General features: G+C 43.8%; 1 protein-coding gene across 8 annotated transcripts in view; it reads left to right on the top strand.

Annotated features, from left to right (window-relative positions):
• The window catches only part of VWA3B (von Willebrand factor A domain containing 3B), a 200,411-nt gene that overhangs the window by 50,443 nt on the left and 130,766 nt on the right, over window positions 1-19,202 (top strand). For all 8 annotated transcript variants that reach the window (XR_016038655.1, XM_055400112.2, XM_055400111.2 and 5 more), the window contains one exon: window positions 15,897-16,022. Coding sequence is in view for 7 of the 8 variants with exons in the window: in XM_055400112.2 (XP_055256087.2) it covers window positions 15,897-16,022 (126 nt within the window). In the remaining variant the exon portion in view is untranslated. The remainder of the gene's footprint in view (window positions 1-15,896; window positions 16,023-19,202) is intronic.

Here is a 19,202-nt window from a genome sequence, read left to right as displayed (position 1 = left end):
GTTGGTTCTCCTTGTAGTCCAAGGGTCTCTCAAGAGTCTTCTCCAGCACCACAGTTCAAAAGCATCAATTCTTCGGTGATCAGCTTTCTTCACAGTCCAACTCTCACATCCATACATGACCACGGGAAAAACCATAGCCTTGACTAGATGGACCTTTGTTGGCAAAATAATGTCTCTGCTTTTTAATATGCTATCTAGGTTGGTCATAACTTTCCTTCCAAGGAGTAAGCATCTTTTAATTTCATGGCTGCAATCAGCATCTGCAGTGATTTTGGAGCCCAAAAAAATAAAGTCTGACACTGTTTCCACTGTTTCCCCATCTATTTCCCATGAAGTGATGGGACCAGATGCCATGATCTTTGTTTTCTGAATGTTGAGCTTCAAGCCAACCTTTTCACTCTCCTCTTTCTCTTTCATCAAGAGGCTTTTGAGTTCCTCTTCACTTTCTGCCATAAGGGTGGTGTCATCTGCACATCTGAGGTTATTGATATTTCTCCCGGCAATCTTGATTCCAACCTGTGCTTCTTCCAGCCCAGCGTTCCTCATGATGTACTCTGCATATAAGTTAAATAAGCAGGGTGACAATATACAACCTTGACGTACTCCTTTTCCTATTTGGAACCAGTCTGCTGTTCCATGTCCAGTTCTAACTGTTGCTTCCTGACCTGCATACAGGTTTCTCAAGAGGCAGGTCAGGTGGTCTGGTATTCCCATCTCTTTCAGAATGTTCCACAGTTTATTGTGATCCACACAGTCAAAGGCTTTGGCATAGTCAATGACGCAGAAATAGATGTTTTTCTGGAACTCTCTTGCTTTCTCCATGATCCAGCGGATGTTGGCAATTTGATCTCTGGTGCCTCTGCCTTTTCTAAAATCTGCTTGAACATCTGGGAGTTCACGGTTCACATATTGCTGAAGCCTAGCTTGGAGAATTTTGAGCATGACTTTACTAGCGTGTGAGATGAGTGCAATTGTGCGGTAGTTTGAGCATTCTTTGGCATTGCCTTTCTTTGGGATTGGAATGAAGACTGACCTTTTCCAGTCCTGTGGCCATTGCTGAGTTTTCCAAATTTGCTGGCATAGTGAGTGAAGCACTTTCACAGCATCATCTTTCAAGATTTGAAATAACTCAACTGGAATTCCATCACCTCCACTAGCTTTGTTCCTAGTGATGCTTTCTAAGACACACTTGACTTCACATTCCAGGATGCTGGTCTAGGTGAGTGATCACGCCATCGTGATTATCTTGGTCGTGAAGATCTTTTTTGAACAGTTCTTCTGTGTATTCTTGCCACCTCTTCTTAATATCTTCTGCTTCTGTTAGGTCCATATCATTTCTGTCCTTTATCGAGCCCATCTTTGCATGAAATGTTCCCTTGGTATCTCTAATTTTCTTGAAAAGATCTCTTGTTTTTCCTATTCTTTTGTTTTCCTCTATCTTTGCATTGATCACTGAGGAAGGCTTTCTTATCTCTCCTTGCTGTTCTTTGGAACTCTGCGTTCAGATGCTTATATCTTTCCTTTTCTCCTTTGCTTTTCGTTTCTCTTCTCTTCTTTTCACAGCTATTTGTAAGTCCTCCCCAGACAGCCATTTTACTTTTTTGCATTTCTTTTCCATGGGGATGGTCTTGGTCCCTGTCTCCTGTACAATGTCACGAACCTCCGTCTAGAGTTCATCAGGCACTCTATCTTTCATATCTAGTCCCTTAAATCTATTTCTCACTTCCACTGTATAATCATAAGGGATTTGATTCAGGTCACATCTGAATGGTCTAGTGGTTTTCCCTACTTTGTTTAAGTCTGAATTTGGCAATAAGGAGTTCATGATCTGAGCCACAGTCAGCTCCTGGTCTTGTTTTTGCTAACTGTATAGAGCTTCTCCATCTTTGGCTGCAAAGAATATAATCAATCTGATTTCGGTGTTGACCATCTGGTGATGTCCATGTGTAGAGTCTTCTCTTGTGTTGTTGATAGTCTTTAGGTTTGTGCATATAAAGTCAAATAATACCTGACAAAGGAGCCAAGAATCCTCAATAGAAAAGTTATAGTCTCTTCAATAAATGGTGTTGGGAAAACTGAACATTCACACGTAGAAGGATGAAACTGGACCTCTATCTTATGCCACTCATCAAATCAACTCTAAACGGATTAAAGGCTTAAACATAAGTAATGTAAACATTTTGAAACTGTAAAACTACTAGAAGAAAACATAGGGGAAAAGCCCCTTGATGCAGGTTTTGGCAACAATTTTGTGGGGTATGACACCAACAGAGCAAGCAACAAAAGCAAAAATAAATGATGGGGCTATATCAAACTAAAAATTGTCTGCACAGAGAAAGTATCAGTAAAACAAAAGGAAGCCTACAGAATGGAAGTATAACAGATATTTATCAACCTTTTATCTTAGGAGGAGTTAATACAGAAAATGTAAAGGAACTCAAATAATAGCGAAAAGACAAACAATTCAATTAAAATGGGCAAACGACTTGAATAGATATTTTTCCAGAGAAGACAGAGAAAGACAGTGAATTCAGAGAAAGACAAGTGTCATATCACTTATATATGGAATCTAAAAATAGACACAAATGAACTTATTTATAAAACAGAAATAGACTCATAGACATTGAAAACAAATTTGTGATTACCAACAGGGAGAGGGTGGGGGAGGGATAAATAAGGAGTTTGGGATTAGCAGATACACATGACTATATGTAAAAAAAATAAACAACAAAGACTTACTGTATCGCATAACTATATCTCAATTTTAAAAATATGGGAAAAAAAGAAAGTCCATTGCAGTCTAGTGGTTAAGATGCTGAGCTGCCACTGCAGGGGGTGTGGGTTCAATTCCTAGTTGTGGAACTAAGATGCTGTATAGTGTGGGGAAAAAAAAGGTGGGGGGTAAAAAAAAGAAGTAGAAAAGGAGTGAATTTTGCTAAATAGGAAAAGATGATGATTTTCTGAGAGAGTTTTTGTGTCCAATACGCCTGGCAAAATGGTGTTAGGAAATCTGTTCTGCTCCATGGTATTGTTCTGAAGTCCAAAAATGGTGTGGCTGTAAAAATTTGGCTGACTCTACCTTTGGAAACTAAACTTTTTTGTGTGTTGGTGAAGGAAAAATGCATGAAAGAAACTAGGTATTACCAAAAAACTAGGTAAAACTAAAATTTAGTTATTTTAAGGTATGTTCTGTCTGTCTGGCTTAAGGAGAAAAAGCAACCACGTCCTTATCCTTGGAAGACATTGTGATCTTGAATTAGATATTTAAAGTTTGCGGGCCCATCACTCAGCCTTGGCATCACTTCTTTGTGTCTAAGCTGTAATTTAATTTAGAAGTGTCGACTGGTGCCTGTTTACAGTTTACTGAGAGCCGTTCTCTCGGAGGTCTCCTTCCTGCTCCCGAGAACTCAGTTTAATTCAATAGATGGAGCCAGAGCAGCTGCGCTTCCAAAACTGTTGCCACATTACAGTTTACGAGGCTGAGACTTCGCCAAAGTCCTGCTCCTTCTGATAATGGCTTGCCTTGAATTTCTTATTAATACTGCTCTGAGACAGTCCTCTGGTTAATTAAGCACATATTATCTCACATGCTAGTAAAGTCATGCTCAAAATTCTCCAAGCCAGGCTTCAGCAATATGTGAACCGTGAACTCCCAGATGTTCAAGCAGATTTTAGAAAAGGCAGAGGCACCAGAGATCAAATTGCCAACATCCGCTGGATTGTGGAGAAAGCAAGAGAGTTCCAGAAAAACATCTATCTCTGCGTCATTGACTATGCCAAAGCCTTTGACTGTGTGGATCACAATAAACTGTGGAACATTCTGAAAGAGATGGGAATACCAGACCACCTGACCTGCCTCTTGAGAAATCTGTATGCAGGTCAGGAAGCAACAGTTAGAACTGGACATGGAACAACAGACTGGTTCCAAATAGGAAAAGGAGTACGTCAAGGTTGTATATTGTCACCCTGCTTATTTAACTTATATGCAGAGTACATCATGAGGAACGCTGGGCTGGAAGAAGCACAGGTTGGAATCAAGATTGCCGGGAGAAATATCAATAACCTCAGATGTGCAGATGACACCACCCTTATGGCAGAAAGTGAAGAGGAACTCAAAAGCCTCTTGATGAAAGAGAAAGAGGAGAGTGAAAAGGTTGGCTTGAAGCTCAACATTCAGAAAACAAAGATCATGGCATCTGGTCCCATCACTTCATGGGAAATAGATGGAAAAACAGTGGAAACAGTGTCAGACTTTATTTTGGGGCCTCCAAAATCACTGCAGATGCTGATTGCAGCCATGAAATTAAAAGATGCTTACTCCTTGGAAGGAAAGTTATGACCAACCTAGATAGCATATTAAAAAGCAGAGACATTACTTTGCCAACAAAGGTCCATCTAGTCAAGGCTATGGTTTTTCCCGTGGTCATGAATGGATGTGAGAGTTGGACTGTGAAGAAAGCTGATCACCGAAGAATTGATGCTTTTGAACTGTGGTGCTGGAGAAGACTCTTGAGAGTCCCTTGGACTACAAGGAGATCCAACCAGTCCATTCTAAAGGAGATCAATCCTGGGTGTTCATTGGAAGGACTGATGCTAAAGCTGAAACTCCAATACTTTGGCCACCTCATACGAAGAGTTGACTCACTGGAAAAGACTCTGATGCTGGGAGGGATTGGGGGCGGGAGGAGAAGGGGACAACAGAGAATGAGATGGCTGGATGGCATCACCGACTCGATGGACATGAGTTTGAGTGAACTCCGGGAGTTGGTGATGGACAGGGAGGCCTGGCGTGCTGTGATTCATGGGGTCTCAAAGAGTTGGACACCACTGAGAGACTGAACTGAACTGAAATGCCTTGTGTGTGCTTTGGAGTCTGAATAGGAGTGAGGAGGAAATTCAAAAGGAATAGAAGACAAAGTTCCTATTCAGGAAACCCCAAACTCTTAGAATATCAATTTTGCTTCCACTTGGTAATTTAATTTCCCATTATAATTATAGGGTCTCAGTTTAAGATTTAAGAATTGCCAACCTACACTCAATCTTCTTCTTCCCTTAGGTCACACCTTCACCAGATATATGGGAAGGTCTCAGTTCAGTTCATTTCAGTCGCTCAGTTGTGTCCAGCTCTTTGCCACCCCATGGACTACAGCATGCCAGGCTTCCCTGTCCATCACCAACTCCCGGAGTTTGCTCAAATTCACGTCCATCGAGTCGGTGATACCATCCAACCATCTCATCCTCTGTCATCCCCTTCTCTTCCTACCTTCAATCTTTCCCAGCATCAGGGTCTTTTCCAATGAGTTAGTTCACATCAGGTGGCCAAATTATTGGAGTTTCAGCTTTCAGCATCAGTCCTTCCAATGAATATTCAGGACTGATCTCCTTTAGGATTGACTGATTTGATCTCCTTGCAGTCCAAAGGACTCTCAAGAGTCTTCTCCAATACCATAGTTCAAAAGCATCAGTTATTTGGCGCTCAGCTTTCTTTATGGTTCAACTCTCACATCCATACATGACTACTGGAAAAATCATAGCTTTGACTAGATGGACCTTTGTTGGTAAAGTAATGTCTCTACTTCTTAATATGCTGTCTAGGTTAGGTTTGTTATAGCTTTTCTTCCAAAGAGCAAGTGTCTTTTAATTTCATGGCTACAATCACCATCCACGATGATCTTGGAGCCCAAGAAAATAAAGTCTGTCACTGATTACATTGTTTCCCCATCTATTTGCCATGAAGTGATGGGACCAGGTGCCATGATCTTAATTTTCTGAATGTTGATTGACTATGCCAAAGCCTTTGACTGTGTGGATCACAGTAAACTGTGGAAAATTCTGAAAGAGATGGGAATACCAGACCACCTGACCTGCCTCTTGAGAAACCTGTATGCAGGTCAGGAAGCAACAGTCAGAACTGTACATGGAACAACAGACTGGTTCCAAATAGGAAAAGGAGTGCGTCAAGGCTGTATATTGTCACCTTGCTTATTTAACTTATATGCAGAGTACATCATGAGGAACGCTGGGCTGGAAGAAGCACAGGCTGGAATCAAGATTGCTGGGAGAAATATCAATAATCTCAGATATGCAGTTGACACTACCCTTATGGCAGAAAGTGAAGAGGAACTCAAAAGCCTCTTGATGAAAGTAAAAGAGGAGAGTGAAAAGGTTGGCTTGAAGCTCAACATTCAGAAAACAAAGATCATGGCATCTGGTCCCATCACTTCATGGGAAATAGATGGAAAAACAGTGGAAACAGTGTCAGACTTTATTTTTTTGGGCTCCAAAATCACTGCAGATGCTGATTGCAGCCATGAAATTAAAAGACGCTTACTCCTTGGAAGGAAAGTTATGATCAACCTTGATAATATATTAAAAAGCAGAGACATTACTTTCCCAACCAAGGTCCGTCTAGTCAAGGCTATGGTTTTTCCCGTGGTCATGAATGGATGTGAGAGTTGGACTGTGAAGAAAGCTGATCACCGAAGAATTGATGCTTTTGAACTGTGGTGCTGGAGAAGACTCTTGAGAGACCCTTGTACCGCAAGGAGATCCAACCAGTCCATTCTAAGGGAGATCGATCCTGGGTGTTCATTGGAAGGACTGATGCTAAAGCTGAAACTCCAATACTTTGGCCACCTCATGCGACGAGTTGACTCACTGGAAAAGACTCTGATGCTGGGAAAGGTTGGGGGCGGGAGGAGAAGGGGACGACAGAGGATGAGATGGTTGGATGGCATCACCGACTCTGTGGACATGAGTTTGAGTGAACTCCGGGAGTTGGTGATGGACAGGGAGGCCTGGCGTGCTGTGATTCATGGGGTCGCGGAGAGTCGGACACTACTGAGCAACTGAACTGAACTGAACTGAACTGAGTTTTAAGCCAACTTTTTCACTTCCATCAAGAGGCTTTTTAGTTCTTCACTTTCTGCCATAAGGGTGGTGTCATCTGTATATCTGAGGTTATTGATATTTCTTCTGGCAGTCTTGATTCCAGCTTGTGCTTCCTCCAGCCCAGGATTTCTCATGATGTACTCTGTGTATAAGTTAAATAAGTAGGGTGACAATATACAGCCTTGACGTACTCCTTTTCCTATTTGAAACCAGCCTGTTGTTTCACGTCCAGGTCTAACTGTTGCTTCCTGACCTGCATTCAGATTTCTCAAGAGGCAGGTCAGTTGGTCTGGTATTCCCAGCTCTTGAAGAATTTTCCACAGGGAACCCCTTTATTCCTTGCTTTCTACTATGGGAAGAAGAATGATTTATATTCATATTTTCTATGTGAATATTGGACTGTTAGACTGCATTCCATTAGCATTTTATAGTGTTCCACTTAGAAGAAAGAGACCCCAGGAGATGAAACCATAGCCAACTGTTAAGATTTGCCCACACTTGAGATTTGCAATTGCTTTTAAGACATCATGTTGATTATGAAACACATATATTCATTGTCCCATGAAAATGTTAGATGTTTACAACATGGTGAAATGAGTCTATTTGCTTTAAATTATAATAAAGGAGATCAGTCCTGGGTGTTCATTGGAAGGACTGATATTGAAGCTGAAACTCCAATACTTTGGCCACCTTATGCGAAGAGCTGACTCATTGGAAAAGACCCTGATGCTGGGAAAGATTGAGGGCAGGAGAAGGGGACGACAGAGGATGAGATGGTTGAATGGCATCACCGACTCAATGGACAGTGTTTGGGTGGACTCCGGGAGTTTATGATGGACAGGGAGGTCTGGTGTGCTGCGGTTCATGGGGTTGAAAAAGAGTTGGACATGACTGAGAGATTGATCTGAACTGAATTAGTGGTTAATTTCCATAGGGCGAGACTGAGAAAAATATCTTAATATGTAATTTAACACAAGGAACTGAGAATTTTTCCATTATAACAAAAACTACCAATTTCACCACTTTCAATCCCTTTATGGATGTAATATGTCCCCTTTTATCAGATCCATATTATAATTTTAGGTCTCTTGGAATTTTAATCACCTCGTTGTTTATTATTATTTTTAAATGATTCATTGCTTTCTGAAAAGAGATGTGCCATGTTTTCCTGAAAGTTCGGCCTTTGAGAGTCATCTTCAGCTTTTTTATATCCTTAAAACTGAGTAGGCGTTTAGGGCTCAGGCAGTCAGCTGAATCTCCACCCAGGGGGGGCCAATTCTTCCCCCAAGAGTCCTGGCCATGGGGAAAGGGCCACAGACTAACGAGCTCACAGTCTGACCCAGGGGGTGGTCTGGGATTCACAGTTGCTGAGAGTGGTTTTAATTTAATCACCTTTCTTCTCCTGCCCCTGTTATTGCTAATATTTCAGATATTGGAGGGAGAGGTGAACCTTTCCTTGCTGTGGCATGAAGATCTAAAAGTAAACAACTTCCTACTTTAGGGCATGTCACTGTCAATATCCAGCACACCTAGGGCATAGCTATATGCTCAAATGACATAAATCTGTTATATACCATTCAGAAGAGTTTCTTGCATGATTAGGGGCTGTCAGTTATGAGACAGTGCAATTCCTTGAGGAAAGAACATATTCAGTTCAGTTCAGTTCAGTCGCTCAGTCGTGTCCGACTCTTAGCGACCCCATGAACCACAGCACGCCAGGCCTTCCTGTCCATCACCAACTCCCGGAGTTCACTCAGACTCATGTCCATCGAGACGGTGATGCCATCCAGCCACCTCATTCTCTGTCGTCCCCGTCTCCTCCCACCCCCAATCGCTCCCAGCATCAGAGTCTTTTCCAGTGAGTCAACTCGTCGCATAAGGTGGCCAAAGTATTGGAGTTTCAGCTTTAGCATCAGTCCTTCCAATGAACACCCAGGATTGATCTCCTTTAGAATGGACTGGTTGGTTCTCCTTGCAGTCCAAGGGACTCTCAAGAGTCTTCTCCAACACCACAGTTCAAAAGCATCAATTCTTTGGCGATCAGCTTTCTTCACAGTCCAACTCTCACATCCATACATGACCACAGGAAAAACCATAGCCTTGACTAGACGGACCTTTGTTGGCAAAGTAATGTCTCTGCTTTTTAATATATTATCAAGGTTGATCATAACTTTCCTTCCAAGGAGTAAGCGTCTTTTAATTTCATGGCTGCAATCAGCATCCGCAGTGATTCTGGAGCCCCCAAAAATAAAGTCTGACACGGTTTCCACTGTTTCCCCATCTATTTCCCAAGAAGTGATGGGACCAGATGCCATGATCTTCGTTTTCTGAATGTTGAGCTTATTAGGCAAGGTGAAAAGACAGCCTTCAGAATGGGAGAAAATAATAGCAAAGGAAGAAACTGACAAATAATCTCCAAAATATACAAGCAGCTCCTGCAGCTCAATTCCAGAAAAATAAACGACCTAATCAAAAAATGGGCCAAAGAACTAAACAGATATTTCTCCAAAGAAGACATACAGATGGCTAACAAACACATGAAAAAATGCTCAACATCCCTCATAATCAGAGAAATGCAAATAAAAATCACAATGAGATACCATTTCACACCAGTCAGAATGGCTGCTATCCAAACGTCTACATGCAATAAATGCTGGAGAGGGTGTGGAGAAAAGGGAACCCTCTTACACTGTTGGTGAGAATGCAAACTAATACAGCCACTATGGAGGACAGTGTGGAGATTCCTTAAAAAACGAAATAGAACTGCCATATGATCCAGCCATCGCACTCCTGGGCATACACACCAAGGAAACCAGTATTGAAAGAGACACATTGACTCCAATGTTCATTGCAGCACGGTTTATAATAGTGAGGACATGGAAGCAACCTAGATGTCCATCTGCAGACGAATGGATAAGAAAGCTTTGGTACATATACACAATGGAGTATTACTCAGCCATTAAAAAGAATGCATTTGAATCAGTTCTAATGAGGTGAATGAAACAGGAGCCTATTATACAGAGTGAAGTAAGCCAGAAAGAAAAACACCAATACAGTATACTGCTGCTACTGCTGCTAAGTCACTTCAGTCGTGTCCGACTCTGTGTGACCCCATAGACGGAAGCCCACCAGGCTCCCCAGTCCCTGGGATTCTCCAGGCAAGAACACTGGAGTGGGTTGCCATTTCCTTCTCCAATGTGTGAAAGTGAAAAGTGAAAGTGAAGTCGCTCAGTCGTGTCCGACCCTTAGCGACCCCACGGACTGCAGCCTACCAGGCTCCTCCATCCATGGGATTTTCTAAGCAAGAGTACTGGAGTGGCTTGCCATTGCGCCACTAACGCATATATATATGGAATTTAGAAAGATGGTAATGATAACCCTATATACGAGACAGTGAAAGAGACACACGTGTATAGAACAGTGTTTTGGACTCTGTGGGAGAGGGTGAGGGTGGGATGATTTGGGAGAATGGCATTGAAACATGTATATTATCATATGTGAAACGAATCACCAGTCCTGGTTCGACGCATGATACAGGATGCTCGGGGCTGGTGCACGGGGATGACGCAGAGGGAGGATAAGGGGAGGAGGGAGGTGGGAGGGGGTTCAAGAGGGGGAACTCATGTACACCCAGGGCAGATTCATGTCAATGTATGGCAAAACCAATATAATATTATAAAGTAATTAGCCTCCAAAAAAATAAAAGAACATATTAGGTACTCAGTCATTGTTTCTTCATAAAAAATAAAAGGAGAAAGGATAGGAATTCTTACTAGAAACTGTGCATTCTGTGCTGAGTGCCTTGGAGGATATAAAGACAGAAGAGACATTGTGCCCTTGCAAACAGAACCCGTAATCCAACTCTGCAGGGTGATACCATAGAAAAGCTGTAGATCACAGCTCTCGGCCCCATGGCCCTGGACACAGTGCTGTGTGGTGAGCTGTGTTGTTAGCAGCTGCTTACTAAAAATAAAGCCTTGTGTTTGTGAAGGATTGACTTAAATTAGCCTGGATTCAAGGTCTGGATACACTAATTCACCATCTTTGCCCAATGCTTCTCTGTGCTCTTTGGAATTGGAGGTTGACATGCCAGGCAGCCAGGAATTGCATATGGCGCCAGCCTGTCTAATGGTGTGAAGCCTGAGAGTGTGTCCTGGCAGCAAAAGCACTGAGAGCTGTGGTTGTGGCTGGTTCATTTCATGGGAATTAAGAAGGGGCAGAAGGCAATTGGCTGTTTCGTGGAGAGGCTGGGCAAAACTTGATGATGGAATCAGGCTGGTGCCTTGATTGAAGGGTGGGATTGGGTAAGTGCGGTGGTGGGCTATGAGCCCCTGATTGGGAGCACAGGGCAGATGCAGGGGCCCTGGAGGGCTGGGAGGACAGTGCTCTGGCTGGGTTCATGGTGGCAAACTCTTAGAAGGGATGTACTGGGGGGCCGTGACCCCTGGATTTAAATGCTAGCTCAGGGAACAGGGCCCTGTTCACTTGACAGTGTCCGCTCACCATGTATACTAAGTGCTCAATGAATATTTGCCAAATGAATAGAATAATGGGGACTTCCCTGGTGTCCTGGAGAAGGAAATGGCAACCCACTCCAGTGTTCTTGCCTGGAGAATCCCAGGGATGGGGGAGCCTGGTGGGCTGCCGTCTGTGGGGTCGCACAGAGTCAGACACGACTGAAGCGACTTAGCAGCAGCCCTGGTGTCCGGTAGTTAAGAGTCCACCTGCCAATGCAGGGGACACGGGTTCAATCCCTGGTCCAGGAAGATTCCAAGTGCCATGGAACAACTAAGCCCATGTGCCACAGTTACTGAGCCTGTGCTCTGCAACTGGAGAAGCTACTGCAGTGAGAAGCCCACACACTGCAACTAGAGAAAGCCTGCATGCAGCAACGAAGACCTAGCACAGTCTAAAATAATTTATTTAATTAATTAAATTTAAAAAGATTAATGAACTGGACTCTGACAACTGGACTTTATGCTGCAGGTGAGACAAGGAAGTTTAACAGAGAGGTGGTGTTTGGTGGCAGGTACTCTGCGGGCTCTTCCCCTGATACGTCAAAACATACCTGACCCGGGTCTCATTCATATGTTGAACTAGCCAGTCTGGAAAGTCTGTACGGGTACAAATGACAACAGCAGCTTGATGTGACCCCAGCTCCAACTGGTGTCAACATTCTGGGAGCCTTCAAGTTGCCACAAGGCCTAGGGGGATGTCAGGGGTTGGTGAGGGGAGAGAGTCCTTTGGGTTGGAGGATCTTTTAGGTCACCTTGGTGTCTCTATGAGGAACCGTACCCTGTTGCTGTACATGGCAGGTCTCTAGATGGCTTATACCTTGATGGTCAGGATCCATTATGGTTTCATCTCCTCTCTGGTTTGACCTGGAGAATTTCAAGCTCACAGAGCTTTCTGAATACTGAAATTTCTTGTGTCTCATCCCTCACACTCCTGTTTTCAGTGGGGCTGTCTCCTTGGTTGCAGCTGTTTTGATTTTCCAGCTAAGTTCCTTAGAAGTGACCCAGATAAAAGCGATAGCCCTTTCTGACTGCCTGTGGGATAACTTGAAATAAAACCTCTACCTTCTGGGGACTTCCCTGGTGGTCCAGTGGCTAAGACTCTGCGCGCCCAGTGCAGGGGTCCTGGGTTCATTGATCCCTGGTCAGGGAAGTAGATCCCATGTGCTGCGACTAAGACCCAGCACAGCCAAATAAATAAATATTTTTTAAAAGTCATAAAAAAAAAGATAACCCTCGACCTTCTAAGTTAGGCTTTTTATTGCTTGTGTTTTTTTCTTGTCTACTAGCTGGTTTTGTTTCATTCTGTTTGTTTTTAAAGCAAACCTAGTTAAATGGGTACGTTATTAATATATAATTCTATTTGTTTATTTTATTTTTGACTATGCTGGATCTTTGTTACTGCTCTGGCTTTTTTATAGTTGTGGTGAGCAGGGACTACTCTTTAGTTGCAATGCTCAGGCTTCTCATTTCAGTGGATCGTCTTTGTTGCAGAGCACAGGGCTCTAGGGCTCATGGGCTTCGGTAGTTGTGGCACATGGGCTCAGTGGCTGGGGCTCCCAGGCTCTGGAGCACAGCGTAGTTAAGGCTTAGTTGTTCCCCAGCATATGAAATTTTCCTGGATCAGGGATTGAACCCTGTCTTCCTCATTGGTGGGCGGATTCTTTATCACTGAACCACCAGGGAGGCCCTAGGTGGGTCGTTTTGAGTTGTTTTGTTTCCTGATCCCCAGTGTAGGAATGTGTAGCTGCCTAATTTTAACGACTAAACCAGTGGAGTGATAGTTTAGTGACTCCTTGCTCAGGGGAGCACATCCCAGCTCACTGCTGCCCCTTAAACACACTTTCCTGTCCTTGGATCAGTGAGTGGCCACTGTATTTCCTTGGAAGCTTTTCCTTTGATGCTGAAGGAGTGGTCCACTTCTTGACATGTCATTGACAAGCCTGGGGGAAATGGAAAGCCTTGATTCATTTGAGACTTTTAATGAGAGAAGTCTGCTACTTAACACGTCTAGGCTGAAGCAAGCAGCTGGAAGTCAGTTTTGCTGTCACAGGGTCAGAAAGTCCTATGGGCTCCAGGTTTGCAATTGGCAGCAGCCTGCGATATTTTTGGAGTTCCCAGCGTGGAGCTGGGCACTCATCACATTTCACTCCTGGGGCTGTTGATGGCTGCAGAGCACTGGTGGCTATCCATCTCTGTCAGGGATTGTCACTTGCCTCTTAATGAATATGGCTATTAATACTGTCTCACTCACTCAGTCTTTCAGGAGAGCAAAGCTCTGGTGTCCCTCAACTTCACCATGCCCTTCTGGACTACATTTTAAGAGTCAGGAACATTGACTGTGGTCTCCCTCGGTCTGTCCTGGTGGTTTAAGGTCAGTCCTTTGCTGCTGCTGCTGCTAAGTCACTTCAGTCGTGTCCGACTCTGGGCAACCCCATAGACGGTAGCCCACCAGACTCCGCCATCCCTGGGATTCTCCAGACAAGAACACTGGAGTGGGTTGCCATTTCCTTCTCCAATGCATGAAAGTGAAAAGTGAAAGTGAAGTCGCTTAGTCGTGTCCGACTTCGCGACCCCATGGACTGCAGCCTACCAGGCTCCCCCATCCATGGGATTTTCCAGGCAAGAGGACTGGAGTGGGGTGCCATTGCTTTCTCCGAAGGTCAGTCCTTTGGGGGTGGATAAATCTCCTGTGTCATCTCCTAGACCTGATGGTGGTCCCGTATTCTCTGTGATTGTGGGATCTCGGGCATCTGTGGACTGTTTAATGGGATGCCATCAGCATCAGCTGGGGGAGGGGCTGAAGGGGCCTCTATAAACCAGTCATCCCTTTTCCAGGACAACTGGTCAGGGTCTTAAGTTGGTACAGTCACAGCAACTTGGATTTGATACCCTGCTCTGCCACTTTTGACCTTGGTATGAGCTTGGACAACTAGCTCTGCTTCCATTTACACAGCCAAGAAACAGAAACAGGAGTAGAATTTGCCTGCAGAGCTGTGGTGAAGAGAGATGAGAAAATGTTTAGAAAGCCCTAAGGACAATGCCAGGCACATAGCAGGTACTCTGAAAAGGTATTTATCATTAGAGAATTGGGACTCAGCTTACTTAAGTAAGAACATCAGTGTTCTCTGAGCCAACAGCAAATCTGTGAAATAGATTTGTTGTGTATGTTTTTTTTTTGGGGGGGTAAACTTTTTTGAAATGGAATCTTTAAAACTAGAAAATACATCTGCTAAATTCTTATCTACACAACCTTTTAGAAGCACCCCAAAGCAGAGACTCCCCTGTATCCCCCACGATGCCTTAAGTGGTGCCAGGTGGTGGCTGGACCCACAGATGCCACTGAAAATGGGTGAGTGGCATCTGCTCAGTGTGGTTGCCTGTTGGCGTTGCCACTGACCTCGTATCCACAGCAGACAAGGTAGAGAGAACTGTAGGTAGAGAGAACTATAGCTGTAAGAAATGCCCACATGCTCTTTTTTTTAAAGATTTTTTTTAATGTGGACCATTTTTAAAGTTTTTATTGAATTTGTTACAATATTGCCTCTGTTTTACATTTTGGTGTTTTGATTCCAAGGCATGTGGGATCTTAACTCCCCAAAATTGAACCCACACCCACTGCATTGAAAGGTGAGGTCTAAACCACTGGACCACCGGGCAAGTCCTACTCATCTGCTCTTTGTGGCATCTTGCAAAACTATAGGATGGTATCACCACCAGCATATTGATATTGATGCTGTCAATATGCCACCCCAGGTTCCCTCGTGTTGCACTTTTATAGTCACACCCATCTCCCTCTTGCTCCTATACCATCCTTAATCTCTTGAACTACTCACATGTTAGAGCCAGGATCTTAGTGGAGGCAGACCTTCTATCCCAGCCTTGGACCTCTTACTCCTGGGATGAACTTTGATTGACTGAATGATTGATTGCTACAATGATATAAATATCTATATTTAATTTAGCCATATCATTAAAAAAAAAGACACACAGCCAGACCAAAACCGTAACTGAGACTGCAGAATTCCAGAAAATGAGGCCAAAGAATTGTTAGCACATTAGGAAGAATACCAAGTTGCAAAGGTGGTTTCAGAGGAGCAGAAAGTCTCAGCTTGGTCAAGTAAGGTGAGGGGTATTACTTTCATAGACTGTTGAGTTTCCCTGTCCTACAGTGATAACTCTGGCTTTCATTGGATGCTTTTTGAATATTTTAACTCTTTATTTTATTTGAGTGTTATCAATAAACTCATCTTAAAATATACTGGCTGCTACAAATATTTCCTTTATGAGGACTTTTTGCATGCTAAAGTCTGCATTTATGATTTGTTGAGACGCCAGTATTTTCTTAGGGATTTCACTTCTGAATCTCAGAAAGAATTAGTGGGAAAAATGGAATATGATGTTCAGAAATATTCTAGAAACTTGGCCAGAGTGTGCCAGGCCTGCTCAGACCATCCTTCAGTCACTTGCTCACACGTGTTTCCCTTTCAGGAGCTGAGGTCAGAGAAGATGTGTTTCTCATTTGGAGGGAGATGGAAGAAGCTGGCAGCACATTGGCCCAGATCCAAAGGCTAGTGGCCGAGACTCCCAAGACCAGCGTGGCCACAACAGACCATGGTGGGTGCTGTTGACAGGCACAAGTGTGAAAGAGTCAATACTGAGTTGTAACTGCTACTGATCGGGGATTGAGACTGTTTCCATGTTCCTTACCAAGGAGAGCTCCTTAGTCCGACTGGCAGGAGCTCCTGAGGGGACTCTCCAGAGCTCTGTTGTGTGTGTGTCTGTGTATGCATGCACATGTGTGTGTCTGTTGGTTGTCAAAGCAAAACCAGAGATGGACAGTCAGATGGTTAAAAAAACAAGGTTCTATTTAGGGACTATTGCAAGAAGGGAAAAGAGACCTCAGTATGAAAGTGGAACCAGTTATTAATAAACATGAACAAGTGGGGGTTTGCACCCAAGGAGCAGGGTGGAGGGCTGCTGGATGGAAAATGACTGAGAAGAAACATCAGGGATCAAAGCGGGTTTCTGGCTAAACCTATCTGACAGGATTCTTGCTGAAAGTAGGTTGAGGTGATCAGACATCACCTGGGGACAGTTGGGTATGAGGAATTTTTCTCAGATGTGGAGAGTGAGGGATCCTGGATAAACTATCTTCACAGGATTTTTGCTAAAATTGAGCGATGCAAAGACAAACATAGAAGATCATGGGTCAAGAGCCAGTTGAAAAGAGGATTCAGAGGAGCCTGAGATTGGAGTGAGAAATATGGTTGTAAATACCAGTTCCATCATTAGATTAACCTGACTGTCTCTTTGAGCCTTTGGTTATTCATCTGTTAAATAACTATAATACTGGTCTTGAGAGATTCTTGTAAAAATTAAGATAAATAATGCATGCTCTGCACCAAGGAGGTTCTTGGTAACTGATAGCTCAATCTTTTCTCTTTCACAGTTAGGGCAATGAGTATACTGATTCTCATCCCTGAGTTCTTGAGTTAGTAAAGGATTTTCCTCTGTAGTCACTAGTTTCATTTAGGGCACAACTAGTAATGATAGTAGTTAGTACATACCTTAAATGTCAGGCACTGTTCTGAGTTCTTCACAGGTATTAGCTCATGTCATCATTGCTACAATCTTATGAGATAGATGCTGCTATTATCTCCATTTAAGGGTAAATAACTTGTCCAAGGCCACACTAGAACTAACGAAGCCGGGATTCAAAACCGAGTTCCTCATTAAGAATACTGATGTCTGGCTCCAAACACAGACATTCTGATTTAATCCATCAAGGATGAAATCTGGATGCTGGGAGGTTTTTTCTCTCTCTCAGTCTGGACATTGGGAGTTTTGAGAGCTCCCCAGGCAATGCTGATGTGCAACGAAATCTGGGAACCTCTGCCATGCTGTAGTGCTCCTGGTACCCTGCCTGTGTCACAGAGGCATCTGTGAGGGAAGAAAGCAGGAGGCCAGGCTGGCTGGGGGCACAGGTGCAGCTGAAGAGGAGGCGTGGGGGAGAGGACATGAGCAGAGGGAGGAGGGGTGGACGGCGGCAGTGAGCTTGCCTGGTGTGACTGTGTAAGATCCTGGCGACACTGACTCTGCCCCATCAGTGGGTGTCCTGACTTGGCTTTGGGGTGGCAGCAGCAGCAGTTGCTTTGCAAGGACCAGCTCTCTGGGGTTTCCAAGAAGGGACCCAATCAGGCTAGTCCGGAGGGACTGCTCACTTGTGGCGACACCTCTCCCTCCCCCAAAGGTGATCTTAGAGTCAAATACTCAGAGAGTCCTCTGTCATCCTGAGAGAAGAATGAAAATGAAGCAGGGGACCTGGAATACTCCAACATCCATGGCAGGTAAAGAGAGTGGTGATCCTGCTACTAAGGTGTTTGTTTGGGGGAGCACTATTATGTCTCCCTCAAATTCAGATATTGAAGCTGTTACCCCAATGTGTCTATATTTGGAGATAGGGCCTTCAAGGAGGAAATTAAAGGTAAATGAGGTCATACGGGTGAGGCCCTAATCTAAGAGAACTGGTGTGTCCTAATAAGAAGAGGAAGAGACACAAGAGACCTCTCTCACTTCGCACATCACATAAAGGAAAAGCTACGTGAAGACACAGCCAGAAGACTGTCAGCCACAAGCCAGGAAGAGATGCTTCACCAGAAACCAAACCTGTAGGCACCTTGATCTTGGACTTCCAGCCTCCAGAAATGTGAGAAAATAAATTTATTAGTCTGAAGCATTTTATGGCATCTTGAGCAAACTAATACAGGGAATAGTTAAACTTGGGGTACTCTTGAGGGTAACAAGGTTTTTAGATATTGTTTCTAGAGGAAACAGAAGGGTTGTTGGCCTCTGTAATCTTTAGAGGAATAGATCGTCATCCCTTTGTTTCAATCTAATACACATGAACACATACCCAGAATTAAAACCAAAATGACTTCAAGCATAAATTTTCAAGATGCTTTTAGTGTACCATTTCTATTTAAAAAGGAAAATTTGGATACCCAAATTTCTACTGTTGGATACCCATAGAAGCTTTTGTAACCTTGCTTTGGCCGCAGAGACTGACTTGCTCCTGTTGCCATCCACAGCCCAGTGTTATTGAGGCAAATGCTGTGTCAGCCAAGACCTTGTGTCTACTTCGTGTGAAGGTAGTGACCTTTCCCATGTTTAGCTGCCAGGGCCTGTGGGTCAGAGGACATAGGGTAGTCATCTGGTAGTCAGGGCCTGGTGGTCAGAATGGAGGAGATCAGGAGGGCTGTCATTACAAGTGGAACCTTCATGTGTATTAGACAAAGTCTCCCTTCCTGAACATGGCAGCCCCTCACCTGCCCCTCAGGCTAGGTGCACTGGTTCAGGGACCAGCTGGCACCTATAACCATAGGATCAGAAAGGCAGTTTCTGTCAGGGATGACTCATAAGCCTGATGCCTGGAATGGGAAGATGGTGAGGCCACGCACACTCTGGTGGTTGGTAATTTTGACCTCTTTTTAATTACCAAGAGTGGTATATGAGAATTCCCTAAGGGAAACAAAAAACTGACCACACAAAGCATTGGTTTTTAAAGACACTGGATACCAAGTATCAAAGGCCAGAGATCCCTGAGAGATACAAGAAAATCCAAGGTAAACTCTGATTGTCTCAGCTTAATGCTTTGCCCATGGTGTAAGAAGAAGGAGCACAGAAAACTTCCAAGTTTGGGAGATAGAGCTAAGGATCCAGGGAGATAAAGATATCTAGATTTCATAAGACAAAGTAACAGAGAGAGAACTCTGGAAATCTGCCAAGAGCCCCTCT

Source organism: Moschus berezovskii, chromosome 11 (genome assembly GCF_049115385.1).
Source record: "Moschus berezovskii isolate FMDL1 chromosome 11, NW_MosBer_1.0, whole genome shotgun sequence".
In the NCBI taxonomy this organism is placed as follows: domain Eukaryota; kingdom Metazoa; phylum Chordata; class Mammalia; order Artiodactyla; family Moschidae; genus Moschus; species Moschus berezovskii.
The sequence above is the reverse complement of the archived record's forward strand: the minus strand, read 5'-3'. Positions and strand labels throughout refer to the sequence as shown.